The following is a 15558-nucleotide window of genomic DNA, read 5'->3' on the forward strand; positions in this document are numbered from 1 at the left end:
TTTGGAAATTGCTCCCAAAGATGAACCAGACTTATGCAGGTCTACCATTTGTTTCTGAGGTCTGATTGGCTGATTTATTTTGATGTTCCAATGATGTCAATCAAAAGGGCATTGAGTTTGAAGGTAGGCCTTGAAATACATCCACAGGTACATTTCCAATTGACTCAAATGATGTCAATTAGCCTATCAGAGGCTTCTATGACATAATTTCTGGAATTTTCCAAACTGTTTAAAGGCACAGTCTACTTAGTGTATGTAAACTTCTGTCCCACTGGAATTGTGATACAATGAATTATAAGTGAAATAATCTGTCTGTAAACAATTGTTGGAAAAATGACTTGTGTCAATGTCACGCCCTGACCGTAGAGAGCCTTTTAATGTCTCTATTTGGTTTGGTCAGGGTGTGATTTGGGGGTGGGCGTTCTATGTTTTGTTTTCTATGATTTTGTGTTTCTATGTTTTGGCCTGGTATGGTTCTCAATCAGGGACAGCTGTCTATCGTTGTCTCTGATTGGGAACCATACTTAGGTAGCCTTTTTTCCCTCCTTTCTTTGTGGGATGTTGTCTTTGTTTGTGGCACATAGCCCTTTTTAAGCGTCACGGTTGTTGTGGATTGTTTATTGTTTTTGTTGGCGTCGTTTCAAAAAATAAAGGAATACGTACGCTGCGCTTTGGTCCAGTTCTTTCGAAAGCCGAAAGTAGATGTCCTAAACGACTTGTCCTAAACGACTTGTCCTAAACGACTTGTCCTAAACGACTTGTCCTAAACGACTTGTCCTAAACGGCTTGTCCTAAACGACTTGTCCTAAACGACTTGTCCTAAACGGCTTGTCCTAAACGGCTTGTCCTAAACGACTTGTCCTAAACGGCTTGTCCTAAACGAGTTGTCCTAAACGACTTGTCCTAAACGACTTGTCCTAAACGGCTTGTCCTAAACGACTTGTCCTAAACGGCTTGTCCTAAACGACTTGTCCTAAACGGCTTGTCCTAAACGACTTGTCCTAAACGACTTGTCCTAAACGACTTGTCCTAAACGACTTGTCAAACCTATAGTGTGTTAACAAGACATCTGTGGAGAAGTTGAAAAACGAGTTTTAATGACAACAACCTAAGTGCATGTTAACTTCTGACTTCAACTGTAAGTGTTGATCTTAAACCTTTAAACACAAGTGTTTAGGTTAGTGGAGTGGTTAGGTTAGTGTGGCGGTTAGGTTAGTGGGGCGTTTAGGTTAGGTTAGTGGGGCGTTTAGGTTAGGTTAGTGGGGCGTTTAGGTTAGTGGGGCGTTTAGGTTAGGTTAGTGGGGTGTTTAGGTTAAGTTAGTGTGTTTAGGTTAGGTTAGTGGGGTGTTTAGGTTAGTGTGTTTGGTTTATTCCTGTTTCTGAAGACGGATGTTGTGGTGTTATCTTGGGGGCATCCCAAATGGCAGCCTAGCCCCTATATAGTGCACTTCCTTTGACCAGGACGCTATGGGCCGCCCATTTGGGCCACGGCCGTTGTGTGGGCCACGGCCATTGTGTGGGCCCCGGCCGTTGTGTGGGCCACAGCCGTTGTGTGGGCCCCATGCAGGAGAGGGTTTTGGTTTCAATACAAGAACAATTATAAAAGTCAGTCAGCCAATGTGTGATATTTCCATACAGCACCACACATAGGGGTGTGTGTGTGTGTGTGTGTAGATATCAGTCATCAGAACTGTTTCCTCAGTGTCTGTTTATTCAGTCGTAGAATTTACAGATTTAGCAATAAATAACTATTTATTAAAAAACAAACATTTTCTAAGATAATGAATAATAAATATAAATGTATTGATTCGAGAAAAATAAATACTCTTATCAATGATAATATACCATTGAGTATTGTGCGTGATTTCATAGATTAAATAAATACATTTTATAAATAGATAGATCCAGTTGAGGTATTTTGTATCAAGGAACATTTTTACTTCAATATGTATCTCAACTGTGGCTTTTGGGGGGGGGGTTCCCCTAGGTACAGATCTAGGATCAGCTCCCTCCCCCAATCCTAACCTTCACCGTTAGAGGGGGAAATGCTAAACTGACCCAAGATCAACTTCCCGGTGTAACTTCACCCTACACCTAGCCTTCACAGTAGACACGTTTGGTCATCTACATGATGTGTGATTTGAGCCTCTGGGCTTGCCGTCTCTTCCTGCGGTTGTCCTTCTTTAGATGGAACTTAAGGGCCAGTTTGGAGGCTTTCTCGTAGATGGTAATGAACTCGGACAGAGCCTTCCCCTGGACTGTGGTGTCACTGGTCTGAGACAGAAGATACAAACATTAACTAATTAGTTAATCAGGTGTCATGATGATGGAGTCTATACAGTAGACTATACTACAGCCATGATGATGACGGTAGTATCATGACGGTAGTATAGTCTACTGTGTAGACATGGCTGTAGTATAGTCTACTGTATAGACACCATCATCATTACGGTAGTATAGTCTACTGTATAGACACCATCATCATGGCTGTAGTATAGTCTACTGTATAGACACAATCATCATGGCTGTAGTATAGTCTACTGTATAGACACCATCATCATGGCGGTAGTATAGTCTACTGTATAGACATCATCATCATGTCTATACAGTAGACTATACTACCGCCATGATGATGGTGTCTATACAGTAGACTATACTACAGCCATGATGATTGTGTCTATACAGTAGACTATACTACAGCCATGATGATGGTGTCTATACAGTAGACTATACTACCGTAATGATGATGGTGTCTATACAGTAGACTATACTACAGCCATGTCTACACAGTAGACTATACTACCGTCATGATGATGGTCTCTATACAGTAGACTATACTACAGCCATGATGATGGTGTCTATACAGTAGACTATACTACCGTCATGATGATGGTGTCTATACAGTAGACTATACTACAGCCATGATGATGGTGTCTATACAGTAGACTATACTACAGCCATGATGATGGTGTCTATACAGTAGAATATACTACCGTCATGATGATGGTGTCTATACAGTAGACTATACTACCGTCATGATGATGGTGTCTATACAGTAGACTATACTACCGTCATGATGATGGTGTCTATACAGTAGACTATACTACAGCCATGATGATGGTGTCTATACAGTAGACTATACTACAGCCATGATGGTGTCTATACAGTAGACTATACTACCGTCATGATGATGGTGTCTATACAGTAGACTATACTACAGCCATGATGATGGTGTCTATACAGTAGACTATACTACAGCCAATGATGATGGTGTCTATACAGTAGACTATACTACAGCCAATGATGATGGTGTCTATACAGTAGACTATACTACAGCCAATGATGATGGTGTCTATACAGTAGACTATACTACAGCCAATGATGATGGTGTCTATACAGTAGACTATACTACAGCCAATGATGATGGTGTCTATACAGTAGACTATACTACAGCCATGATGATTGTGTCTATACAGTAGACTATACTACAGCCATGATGATGGTGTCTATACAGTAGACTATACTACAGCCAATGATGATGGTGTCTATACAGTAGACTATACAACAGCCAATGATGATGGTGTCTATACAGTAGACTATACTACAGCCAATGATGATGGTGTCTATACAGTAGACTATACAACAGCCAATGATGATGGTGTCTATACAGTAGACTATACAACAGCCAATGATGATGGTGTCTATACAGTAGACTATACTACAACCAATGATGATGGTGTCTATACAGTAGACTATACTACCGTCATGATGATGGTGTCTATACAGTAGACTATACTACAGCCAATGATGATGGTGTCTATACAGTAGTCTATACAACAGCCAATGATGATGGTGTCTATACAGTAGACTATACTACAGCCAATGATGATGGTGTCTATACAGTAGACTATGCAACAGCCAATGATGATGGTGTCTATACAGTAGACTATACTACAGCCAATGATGATGGTGTCTATACAGTAGACTATACTACAGCCAATGATGATGGTGTCTATACAGTAGACTATACTACAGCCAATGATGATGGTAGCCAGAAAAGCTGCTAATTTAAATGTTGCATCGTCTTTAGGATGCATCATTAATAAAAACACAATGTAATGATGCATAAGTGCATGTCATGTGACTTCATCTGCTAAAATATTAATCGATGGAACATGTGAAAGTAGACTATAGCAGATCTGTGTTCTACTTCATGGAGGGATGCTCACCTCGATGGCCCACAGGTTCTGCAGGTGTGTCCTCAGCTCAGGTATCCTCCCCAGGAAATAGTGTTTCTGGAGATCCTGAATTTTCCCCTTGACATATTTCAGACTCTCGATCATTTCCTGGTCCCCCGTCTGGTTCAGCATCTGGCCGAAGATACTCAGATACACGTCCAGAACCACACTCATCAACACCCTCCGCTCACTGTCCTGAGGGAGAGAAGGAGGGAGAGAGAGAGAGAGGGGGGGGGGGGGGGGGGGGTGAGAGAGAGAGGGAGACAGAGAGAGAGAGACAGAGAGAGAGAGAGAGGGAGACAGAGAGAGAGGGAGACAGGGAGAGAGAGAGAGAGAGAGAGAGAGAGAGAGAGAGAGAGAGAGAGAGAGAGAGGGGGGGGGGGAGAGAAGGAGGGAGAGAGAGGGAGAGAGAGAGAGAGAGAGAAAGAAAATACTTAATAATACAATCTTGAAAGTTAGTTTTGTCTCGAGCCTAGCCCAAAGGGTAAGCAGTAGTTTCACATTGGTGATATTATCCTGAAGGGGATAACAATGTGTAACATTATAAGTTACCTCAAACGTGTCCTTGGGGAAAACAGGGTTTCCGTTGAACAGCTGGTCCTTGGAGATCTTCTGAAAGAACAAGACATGATGACAATCAGTTGTTTATCTCCTTCAACTTGCTGCAGTGTAATGCATATAGTGGACTCTTCTCCCCCTAATCACAAGTATAGTGTCTGTCAGACCTGGGCTAAATAGGTCAAATAACTTAAAATACATTTTAGTTTGGCAACAATGGAGTAGTCCCAAAAGTGCAAACTCCAAGCTAAAGCTCATCCTCAGATGGAAGTGTTTGAGCCAGGTCTGGTGTCTATGGGCCTACCTGGAAATGCACTGTTATGATGATGTCATCATTTTCAGTTTCATTTCAGTCTCACTGACAAGTCTTTCCTGCTTGGGCAGGAAGTGTGGAACTCCTCTTGGTTTTAGTCAAACATTTTATTTCTAACTCATCAACATCCAATGTTCTCCCTGTTCTATCCTACTGTTGGCCTCCCATTAGGAAGGAGATCTCCCTGTTCTGTCCTACTGTTGGCCTCCAATTAGGAAGGAGATCTCCCTGTTCTGTCCTTCTGTTGGCCTCCAATTAGGAAGGAGATCTCCCTGTTCTGTCCTACTGTTGGCCTCCAATTAGGAAGGAGATCTCCCTGTTCTTTCCTACTGTTGGCCTCCAATTAGGAAGGAGATCTCCCTGTTCTGTCCTACTGTTGGCCTCCCATTAGGAAGGAGATCTCCCTGTTCTTTCCTACTGTTGGCCTCCAATTAGGAAGGAGATCTCCCTGTTCTGTCCTACTGTTGGCCTCCCATTAGGAAGGAGATCTCCCTGTTCTGTCTGTCTGTCTGTCTGTCTGTCTGTCTGTCTGTCTGTCTGTCTGTCTTGTCTGTCTGTCAGGAGAAACCCCTGTTTCCCCAGTTAATAATGTGTCTGATACTTACATAGTGGACTTTCAGTTTGTCTATGTTTCTCTTCATGTTAATTGATGTGTACTGAGCAGCATTACTCCATCCTAAAGTCATCCAGCCCATCAAGCAGAAACACATCACAGCCCTTGATAACACATCCATGGCCCTCAACGTCACGCTGAAGATCCCTCAAAGCTCAATAGTCCTCAATCGGTGTACGGAAACTTCAGTCAAAGTCCTTGACTTGAGTTGACTTAACGAGACCGCCTTGTAGCTGAGACGACCCAAGTCTTGTTCTTCTGTGTCTGTCTGACTGATGCTGAAGCTCAGACAGACAAGTATTTATATAGTTGAGGCAGAGGCAGAAACGATAGAGGTGTGAGGTTGTGGGTTCTCTGACTGAGCGAAGTTTCCTTTAAATCAAACACCAACACACGGCCGCTCATTAACACCTTTTTTTTAGCAGCAGAGCAGGGGGTCTTGGGTTGGAATCCCTAGGAAACAGGTAGTTTTGACACGTTCTGGGGAAGTTCTTTGGTGATGTGGGTATGATGAGGGGGAAGAGGAAGAGAATCAGGAGAAGGTATGTGGGGAGGGGGATGTCTGGGTTGATGTCATCTTAGAATGAACGCTTGTCTGCATCCCAAACGGCACACTATTCCCCTACATAGTACGCTACTTTTGACCAGAGCCATGACGGGCGCGTCGTGATTAGTGGTTCTAGCTGATCCACTAATGAAACTGTGGTGTTTCCTCTGACTGGCTTTGTAGTAAACGATGGATGGTTTGACGTAATACTGAAACTAACACCAATGCCATCATGCTCTTATTAGATACTGCCAAAACTGAAATATACCATCTGTTGGTCTCTGTAGGCGTAGTTCTCTTTCATCATTGTAGGCCTGCCTCCCAAATGGCACCCTTGTCCCTATGTAGTGCACTACTTTAGATCAGGACCCATGGGGTAGTGCACTACTTTAGACCAGGGCCCATAGGGGTAGTGCACTACTTTAGACCAGGGCCCATAGGGGTAGTGCACTACTTTAGACCAGGGCCCATAGGGGTAGTGCACTACTTTAGACCAGGGCCCATAGGGGTAGGGACCTACTTTAGACCAGGGCCCATAGGGGTAGTGCACTACTTTAGACCAGGGCCCATGGCATGCCATTTGGGACATATCCCTCATTTCTGTAGGGAATAAAGTGTATGTCTCTTTCGTCAGTGAATGAATAAGTTTGATAGACAGTTGAAAGTTGAAGTCATTAGATATTATCAATACATGTAAACTACATGATCAACAGTAAGTGGACAGCTGCTCATCCAACATCTCATTCCAAAATCATGGCCATTAATATGGAATTGGTCCCCCCTTTGCTGCTGTAACAGCCTCCACTCTTCTGGGAAGGCTTTCCACTAGATGTTGGAACATTGCTGCTGGGACTTGCTTCCATTCAGCCACAAGAGCATTATTGAGATCAGGCGTTGTCTTGCTTGAAACAGCAAAGGACCTTCCCCAAACAAAGTTGGAAGCACGTCTAGAAAGTCATTTGTATGCTGTTGCATTAAGATTTCCCTTCACAAGGGGCCTAGCCCGAACCATGAAAAACAGGCCCAGACCATTATCCCTCCTCCACCAAACTTTACAGTTGGCACTATGCATTCAGACAGGTAGCGTTCTCCTGGCATCCGCCAAACTCAAATTCGTCCGTCAGACTGCCAGACTACCATAAAGCATGATTCATCACTCCAGAGAACGTGTTTCCACTGGTGGCGAGCTTTACACCACTCCAGCCGATGCTTGGCATTGCGCATGGTGATCTTATGCTTGTGTGCGGCTGCTCGGCCATGGAAACCCATTTCATGAAGCTCCCGAACAAACAGTTATTGTGCTGAAGTTGCTTCCAGAAGCAGTTTGGAACTCGGTAGTGAGTGTTGCATCTCAGCACTCGGTGGACCTGTTCTGTGGGCTTGTGTGGCCTACCACTTTGCGGCTTAGCCGTTGTTGCTCCTAGACGTTTCCACTTCACTATAACAGCACTTCCAGTTGACCAGGGCAGCTCTAGCAGGGCAGTAATTTGACAAACTGACTTGTTGGAAAGTTGTCATCCTATGACGGTGCCTCGTTGAAAGTCACTGAGCTCTTCAGTAAGGCCATTCTACTGCCAATGTTTGTCAATGGAGATTGCATGGCTGTGTGCTCAATTTTATACACCTGTCAGCAACTGGTGTGGCTGAAATAGCTGAATCCACTAATTTGAAAAGGTGTCACACGTACTTTTGTATATATAGTGTACATACATATGATGGAAAATGCACATAGAGGTTTCAATATTTAGAGAATATTCATCAATATTCCCAAGAAAACGTAATTCATTCAGAGCAGGATTTGCATTGACTGTAAACCAGCTATATCCTATCTATTTTATTATCATCAACTATAGTTTACATATAGTTCATATTTTACCACTGCATTGTTTATTTATGGGGAAAGAAAATGGACTTTTTCTTTGCATTTATTTATCTAGGCCAAAGAGCATTGTGTCTGCTGGCATTACAGAGGCACAGATAGCAGAGCAGTGGAGAATGTCTCTCTCTCTCTCTCTGTCTCTCTCTATCTCACTGTCTCTCTCTCTCTCTCTCTCTCTCTCTCTCTCTCTCTCTCTCTCTCTCTTTGTCTCTCTCTGTCTCTCTCTCTTTTTCTCTCTCTCCCTCTGTTTCTCTCTCTCTTTCTCTTTCTCTTTGTCTCTCTCTGTCTCTCTCTCTTTTTCTCTCTCTCCCTCTGTTTCTCTCTTTTTCTCTCTCTCTTTCTCTTTCTCTTTCTCTCTCTCCCTCTCTCTTTCTCTCTCTCTTTCTCCCTCTCCCTCTCCCTCTCCCTCTCTCTTTCTCTCTCTCTTTTTCTCTCTCTCCCTCTGTTTCTCTCTTTTTCTCTCTCTTTCTCTTTCTCTTTCTCTCTCTCCCTCTCTCTTTCTCTCTCTCTTTCTCCCTCTCCCTCTCCCTCTCCCTCTCTCTTTCTCTCTCTCTTTCTCCCTCTCCCTCTCCCTCTCCCTCTCTCTCTCTCTCTCTCTCTCTCTCTCTCTCTCTCTCTCTCTCTCTCTCTCCCAGTCAGTGTGGCATCCTAGCATCCTAAAATGGCACCCTATTCCCTATTTAGTGCACTACTTTTGACCAGGTAGTGCACTGTGTAGGGAATAGGGTGTCATTTGAGACACATGCTGTATCAGCACTCAGAAGAGACTATGTGGTGTGAAACAGGAAGGGGCTTGGGCTGTCACTTAGGAGTAACACTGTCACAGAGCATTTCTTAGAAGACTTCTGTGTTGCTAGATGCTAGATGCTAGTTGCTAATGCTAGTACAGATACTAGATGCCAGATGCTATCTTTCATTGACACCCAGGCTTTTTCAAAGGGGGGACAGCGGCATTACATTCAGACAAATATTGATGTTGAAAGAATGTGATTTGATTGAATTATCTATTGAAAATGGTTTATTTTCATGAACCACTTTTGCTTATTCAGGCTAGTTGCTAGTGCATAGATGCTTCTCAGTTTCCATGAGAGAGAAATGGTTAGGGTTGAGGGTGTCACTCTGTCACCTCAGAAAGGATGACAGGTTGGCGTTTCAGCGTAGGTCGGCCGCGCAACCCCATAACACGTCAGGTGACAAAACGGAATGGTGGGATCTGAAATAAAGGTTCCTACAACACACTCATCCTGCGACACCACGAATGAATGACCTCACCTTTACAATTCCAGAACCCCGGGACAACACCGAATGAATGATCTCACCGTCATAGTTCCAGAACCCCGGGACAACACCGAATGAATGATCTCACTGTCATAGTTCCAGAACCCCGGGACAACACCGAATGAATGACCTCACCTTTACAATTCCAGAACCCCGGGACAACACCGAATGAATGATTTCACTGTCATAGTTCCAGAACCCCGGGACAACACTGAATGAATGATTTCACTGTCATAGTTCCAGAACCCCGGGACAACACCGAATGAATGATCTCACTGTCATAGTTCCAGAACCCCGGGACAACACCGAATGAATGATCTCACTGTCATAGTTCCAGAACCCCGGGACAACACCGAATGAATGACCTCACCGTCATAGTTCCAGAACCCCGGGACAACACCGAATGAATGATCTCACCGTCATAGTTCCAGAACCCCGGGACAACACCGAATGAATGATCTCACCGTCATAGTTCCAGAACCCCGGGACAACACCGAATGAATGATCTCACCGTCATAGTTCCAGAACCCCGGGACAACACCGAATGAATGATCTCACTGTCATAGTTCCAGAACCCCGGGACAACACCGAATGAATGACCTCACTGTCATAGTTCCAGAACCCCGGGACAACACCGAATGAATGACCTCACCGTCATAGTTCCAGAACCCCGGGACAACACCGAATGAATGATCTCACTGTCATAGTTCCAGAACCCCGGGACAACACCGAATGAATGATCTCACCGTCATAGTTCCAGAACCCCGGGACAACACCGAATGAATGATCTCACTGTCATAGTTCCAGAACCCCGGGACAACACCGAATGAATGATCTCACCGTCATAGTTCCAGAACCCCGGGACAACACCGAATGAATGATCTCACCGTCATAGTTCCAGAACCCCGGGACAACACCGAATGAATGATCTCACTGTCATAGTTCCAGAACCCCGGGACAACACCGAATGAATGATCTCACATCTTTATAGTTCCGGAACCTCAATCGGAAATGATGTGACTGAGCACAATTCAATTTACATCAGGGAAATAAAATTACGAAATGAACCCAATACTCAAATATCACTCACTCTAAGAACAACTGTAGGTCTACTTAGAAATAACAGCACTTCAATAACATAGAATCCTAATTGGAAACTGGGTAAAAATAAAACACATTTTTAAAAACCAGACTCAAGACATGTAACAGGATATATTCTCAGGAGAATTTATTCCCAGGATATAAATACAGAACATTTGATTCATTGAATGTGAACCATGATGTCAAATCACATAGTACTACAATCACCACTGTTATAAGGACCAACGGAAATTCCCTTCATACAAAGTTGATAAATATTCACTACTATAAATAATTACATCACATAATTACATTGCACTTACATTTAAAATAAATATGTTAAATAATGTTTAAGTTAAATAAATAGCACCGTGAACAAGCCTGGTGACCAGTAGGTGAGGAAGCTGTGAGACAGTTGTTAAGTTTACGTTGGGAAAGTGACTGTTTACACCTTTCTTCAGGTATCCACTTCTCCTGTTTTTGACTGCACTTCAAGATTATATCATTCAATTCATGAAAACACGCCCATTTCAGGTAATATATGAAATTATATGGATTCATTTACTTCTACCCGATCCCTTTTAAAAGGTGTTTGGTTGAGTTTTTATTTCAGCAGGTTCTGCTCTTGAAGTGGATACCGGTAGTGAAATGACATCACACCTTCCTGTATTACAGTCTGTAGTCTCCTCTGTCTTCCTAATGTATTACAGTCTGTAGTCTCCTCTGTCTTCCTAATGTATTACAGTCTGTAGTCTCCTCTGTCTTCCTAATGCATTACAGTCTGTAGTCTCCTCTGTCTTCCTAATGTATTACAGTCTGTAGTCTCCTCTGTCTTCCTAATGTATTACAGTCTGTAGTCTCCTCTGTCTTCCTAATGTATTACAGTCTGTAGTCTCCTCTGTCTTCCTAATGTATTACAGTCTGTAGTCTCCTCTGTCTTCCTAATGTATTACAGGCTGTAGTCTCCTCTGTCTTCCTAATGTATTACAGTCTGTAGTCTCCTCTGTCTTCCTAATGTATTACAGTCTGTAGTCTCCTCTGTCTTCCTAATGTATTACAGTCTGTAGTCTCCTCTGTCTTCCTAATGTATTACAGTCTGTAGTCTCCTCTGTCTTCCTAATGTATTACAGTCTGTAGTCTCCTCTGTCTTCCTAATGTATTACAGTCTGTAGTCTCCTCTGTCTTCCTAATGTATTACAGTCTGTAGTCTCCTCTGTCTTCCTAATGCATTACAGTCTGTAGTCTCCTCTGTCTTCCTAATGTATTACAGTCTGTAGTCTCCTCTGTCTTCCTAATGTATTACAGTCTGTAGTCTCCTCTGTCTTCCTAATGCATTACAGTCTGTAGTCTCCTCTGTCTTCCTAATGTATTACAGTCTGTAGTCTCCTCTGTCTTCCTAATGTATTACAGTCTGTAGTCTCCTCTGTCTTCCTAATGTATTACAGTCTGTAGTCTCCTCTGTCTTCCTAATGTATTACAGTCTGTAGTCTCCTCTGTCTTCCTAATGCATTACAGTCTGTAGTCTCCTCTGTCTTCCTAATGTATTACAGTCTGTAGTCTCCTCTGTCTTCCTAATGCATTACAGTCTGTAGTCTCCTCTGTCTTCCTAATGTATTACAGTCTGTAGTCTCCTCTGTCTTCCTAATGTATTACAGTCTGTAGTCTCCTCTGTCTTCCTAATGTATTACAGTCTGTAGTCTCCTCTGTCTTCCTAATGCATTACAGTCTGTAGTCTCCTCTGTCTTCCTAATGTATTACAGTCTGTAGTCTCCTCTGTCTTCCTAATGTATTACAGTCTGTAGTCTCCTCTGTCTTCCTAATGTATTACAGTCTGTAGTCTCCTCTGTCTTCCTAATGTATTACAGTCTGTAGTCTCCTCTGTCTTCCTAATGTATTACAGTCTGTAGTCTCCTCTGTCTTCCTAATGTATTACAGTCTGTAGTCTCCTCTGTCTTCCTAATGTATTACAGGCTGTAGTCTCCTCTGTCTTCCTAATGTATTACAGTCTGTAGTCTCCTCTGTCTTCCTAATGTATTACAGTCTGTAGTCTCCTCTGTCTTCCTAATGTATTACAGTCTGTAGTCTCCTCTGTCTTCCTAATGTATTACAGTCTGTAGTCTCCTCTGTCTTCCTAATGTATTACAGTCTGTAGTCTCCTCTGTCTTCCTAATGTATTACAGTCTGTAGTCTCCTCTGTCTTCCTAATGTATTACAGTCTGTAGTCTCCTCTGTCTTCCTAATGCATTACAGTCTGTAGTCTCCTCTGTCTTCCTAATGTATTACAGTCTGTAGTCTCCTCTGTCTTCCTAATGTATTACAGTCTGTAGTCTCCTCTGTCTTCCTAATGCATTACAGTCTGTAGTCTCCTCTGTCTTCCTAATGTATTACAGTCTGTAGTCTCCTCTGTCTTCCTAATGTATTACAGTCTGTAGTCTCCTCTGTCTTCCTAATGTATTACAGTCTGTAGTCTCCTCTGTCTTCCTAATGTATTACAGTCTGTAGTCTCCTCTGTCTTCCTAATGCATTACAGTCTGTAGTCTCCTCTGTCTTCCTAATGTATTACAGTCTGTAGTCTCCTCTGTCTTCCTAATGCATTACAGTCTGTAGTCTCCTCTGTCTTCCTAATGTATTACAGTCTGTAGTCTCCTCTGTCTTCCTAATGTATTACAGTCTGTAGTCTCCTCTGTCTTCCTAATGTATTACAGTCTGTAGTCTCCTCTGTCTTCCTAATGCATTACAGTCTGTAGTCTCCTCTGTCTTCCTAATGTATTACAGTCTGTAGTCTCCTCTGTCTTCCTAATGTATTACAGTCTGTAGTCTCCTCTGTCTTCCTAATGTATTACAGTCTGTAGTCTCCTCTGTCTTCCTAATGTATTACAGTCTGTAGTCTCCTCTGTCTTCCTAATGTATTACAGTCTGTAGTCTCCTCTGTCTTCCTAATGTATTACAGTCTGTAGTCTCCTCTGTCTTCCTAATGTATTACAGTCTGTAGTCTCCTCTGTCTTCCTAATGCATTACAGTCTGTAGTCTCCTCTGTCTTCCTAATGTATTACAGGCTGTAGTCTCCTCTGTCTTCCTAATGTATTACAGTCTGTAGTCTCCTCTGTCTTCCTAATGCATTACAGTCTGTAGTCTCCTCTGTCTTCCTAATGTATTACAGTCTGTAGTCTCCTCTGTCTTCCTAATGTATTACAGTCTGTAGTCTCCTCTGTCTTCCTAATGTATTACAGTCTGTAGTCTCCTCTGTCTTCCTAATGTATTACAGTCTGTAGTCTCCTCTGTCTTCCTAATGTATTACAGTCTGTAGTCTCCTCTGTCTTCCTAATGTATTACAGTCTGTAGTCTCCTCTGTCTTCCTAATGTATTACAGTCTGTAGTCTCCTCTGTCTTCCTAATGTATTACAGTCTGTAGTCTCCTCTGTCTTCCTAATGTATTACAGGCTGTAGTCTCCTCTGTCTTCCTAATGTATTACAGGCTGTAGTCTCCTCTGTCTTCCTAATGTATTACAGTCTGTAGTCTCCTCTGTCTTCCTAATGTATTACAGTCTGTAGTCTCCTCTGTCTTCCTAATGTATTACAGTCTGTAGTCTCCTCTGTCTTCCTAATGTATTACAGTCTGTAGTCTCCTCTGTCTTCCTAATGTATTACAGTCTGTAGTCTCCTCTGTCTTCCTAATGTATTACAGTCTGTAGTCTCCTCTGTCTTCCTAATGCATTACAGTCTGTAGTCTCCTCTGTCTTCCTAATGTATTACAGTCTGTAGTCTCCTCTGTCTTCCTAATGTATTACAGTCTGTAGTCTCCTCTGTCTTCCTAATGTATTACAGTCTGTAGTCTCCTCTGTCTTCCTAATGTATTACAGACTGTGGTCTCCTCTGTCTTCCTAATGTATTACAGTCTGTAGTCTCCTCTGTCTTCCTAATGTATTACAGTCTGTAGTCTCCTCTGTCTTCCTAATGTATTACAGTCTGTAGTCTCCTCTGTCTTCCTAATGTATTACAGTCTGTAGTCTCCTCTGTCTTCCTAATGCATTACAGTCTGTAGTCTCCTCTGTCTTCCTAATGTATTACAGTCTGTAGTCTCCTCTGTCTTCCTAATGTATTACAGTCTGTAGTCTCCTCTGTCTTCCTAATGTATTACAGTCTGTAGTCTCCTCTGTCTTCCTAATGTATTACAGTCTGTAGTCTCCTCTGTCTTCCTAATGTATTACAGTCTGTAGTCTCCTCTGTCTTCCTAATGTATTACAGTCTGTAGTCTCCTCTGTCTTCCTAATGTATTACAGTCTGTAGTCTCCTCTGTCTTCCTAATGTATTACAGTCTGTAGTCTCCTCTGTCTTCCTAATGTATTACAGTCTGTAGTCTCTGTCTTAAATCAGTCAGTTGGTGGTTCTGTCTGGTCTCAGCTCTGTGTGACCTTCTCAGCTCTCTGATGGAGAATGGTCCCCAGATGGGAAGCTCTCTGGTAGACCTCTTTGAACTCGTTCACAGCCTTCCTCTGGACAACAGCATCGTTGGTCTAAACAGAAGTCACAACATACATTTAGAGAGACGTCATCATCTTGACCTGACCAGTGGAGTGTCCACTCTTGGAAGACGGCATTCAGACAACAATGGACTGTTAAAAAACGACACACAAGCACACATTTACTCACTCACTCACTCACTCACTCTCTCACTCTCTCACTCTCTCTCACTCTCTCTCTCTCTCTCTCTCTCTCTCTCTCTGTCACTCTCTCTCTCTCTCTCTCTCTCTCTCTGTCTCTCGCTCTCTCTCTCTCTCTCTCTCTCTGTCTCTCTCTCTCTCTCTCTCTCTCTCTCTGTCTCTCTCTCTCTCTCTCTCTCTCTCTCTCTCTCTCTCTCTCTCTCTCTCTCTCTGTCTCTCTCTCTCTCTCTCTGTCTCTCTCTCTCTCTCTCTCTGTCTCTCTCTCTCTCTCTCTCTGTCTCTCTCTCTCTCTCTCTCTCTCTCTCTCTCTCTGTCTCTCTCTCTCTCTCTTTCACACAATTCCATTTCAATTCAAGGGGCTTTAGTAGCATGATAAACATATGTTAACATT

The 15558-nt window shown here is 42.9% G+C and overlaps 1 protein-coding gene across 1 annotated transcript in view; it reads right to left on the bottom strand.

Annotated features, from left to right (window-relative positions):
* Nucleotides 1-1693: 1693 nt before the first annotated feature.
* The window catches only part of ifng (interferon gamma), a 21329-nt gene continuing 7464 nt past the window's right edge, over nt 1694-15558 (bottom strand). The window contains 2 exon segments of the mRNA NM_001124620.1: nt 1694-2274; nt 4230-4433. Of these exon segments, the coding sequence (NP_001118092.1) occupies nt 2125-2274; nt 4230-4433 (354 nt within the window). The 3' untranslated portion in view covers nt 1694-2124.

The sequence above is a fragment of the Oncorhynchus mykiss genome, chromosome 21 (genome assembly GCF_013265735.2).
Source record: "Oncorhynchus mykiss isolate Arlee chromosome 21, USDA_OmykA_1.1, whole genome shotgun sequence".
Classification (NCBI taxonomy): Eukaryota; Metazoa; Chordata; class Actinopteri; order Salmoniformes; family Salmonidae; genus Oncorhynchus; species Oncorhynchus mykiss.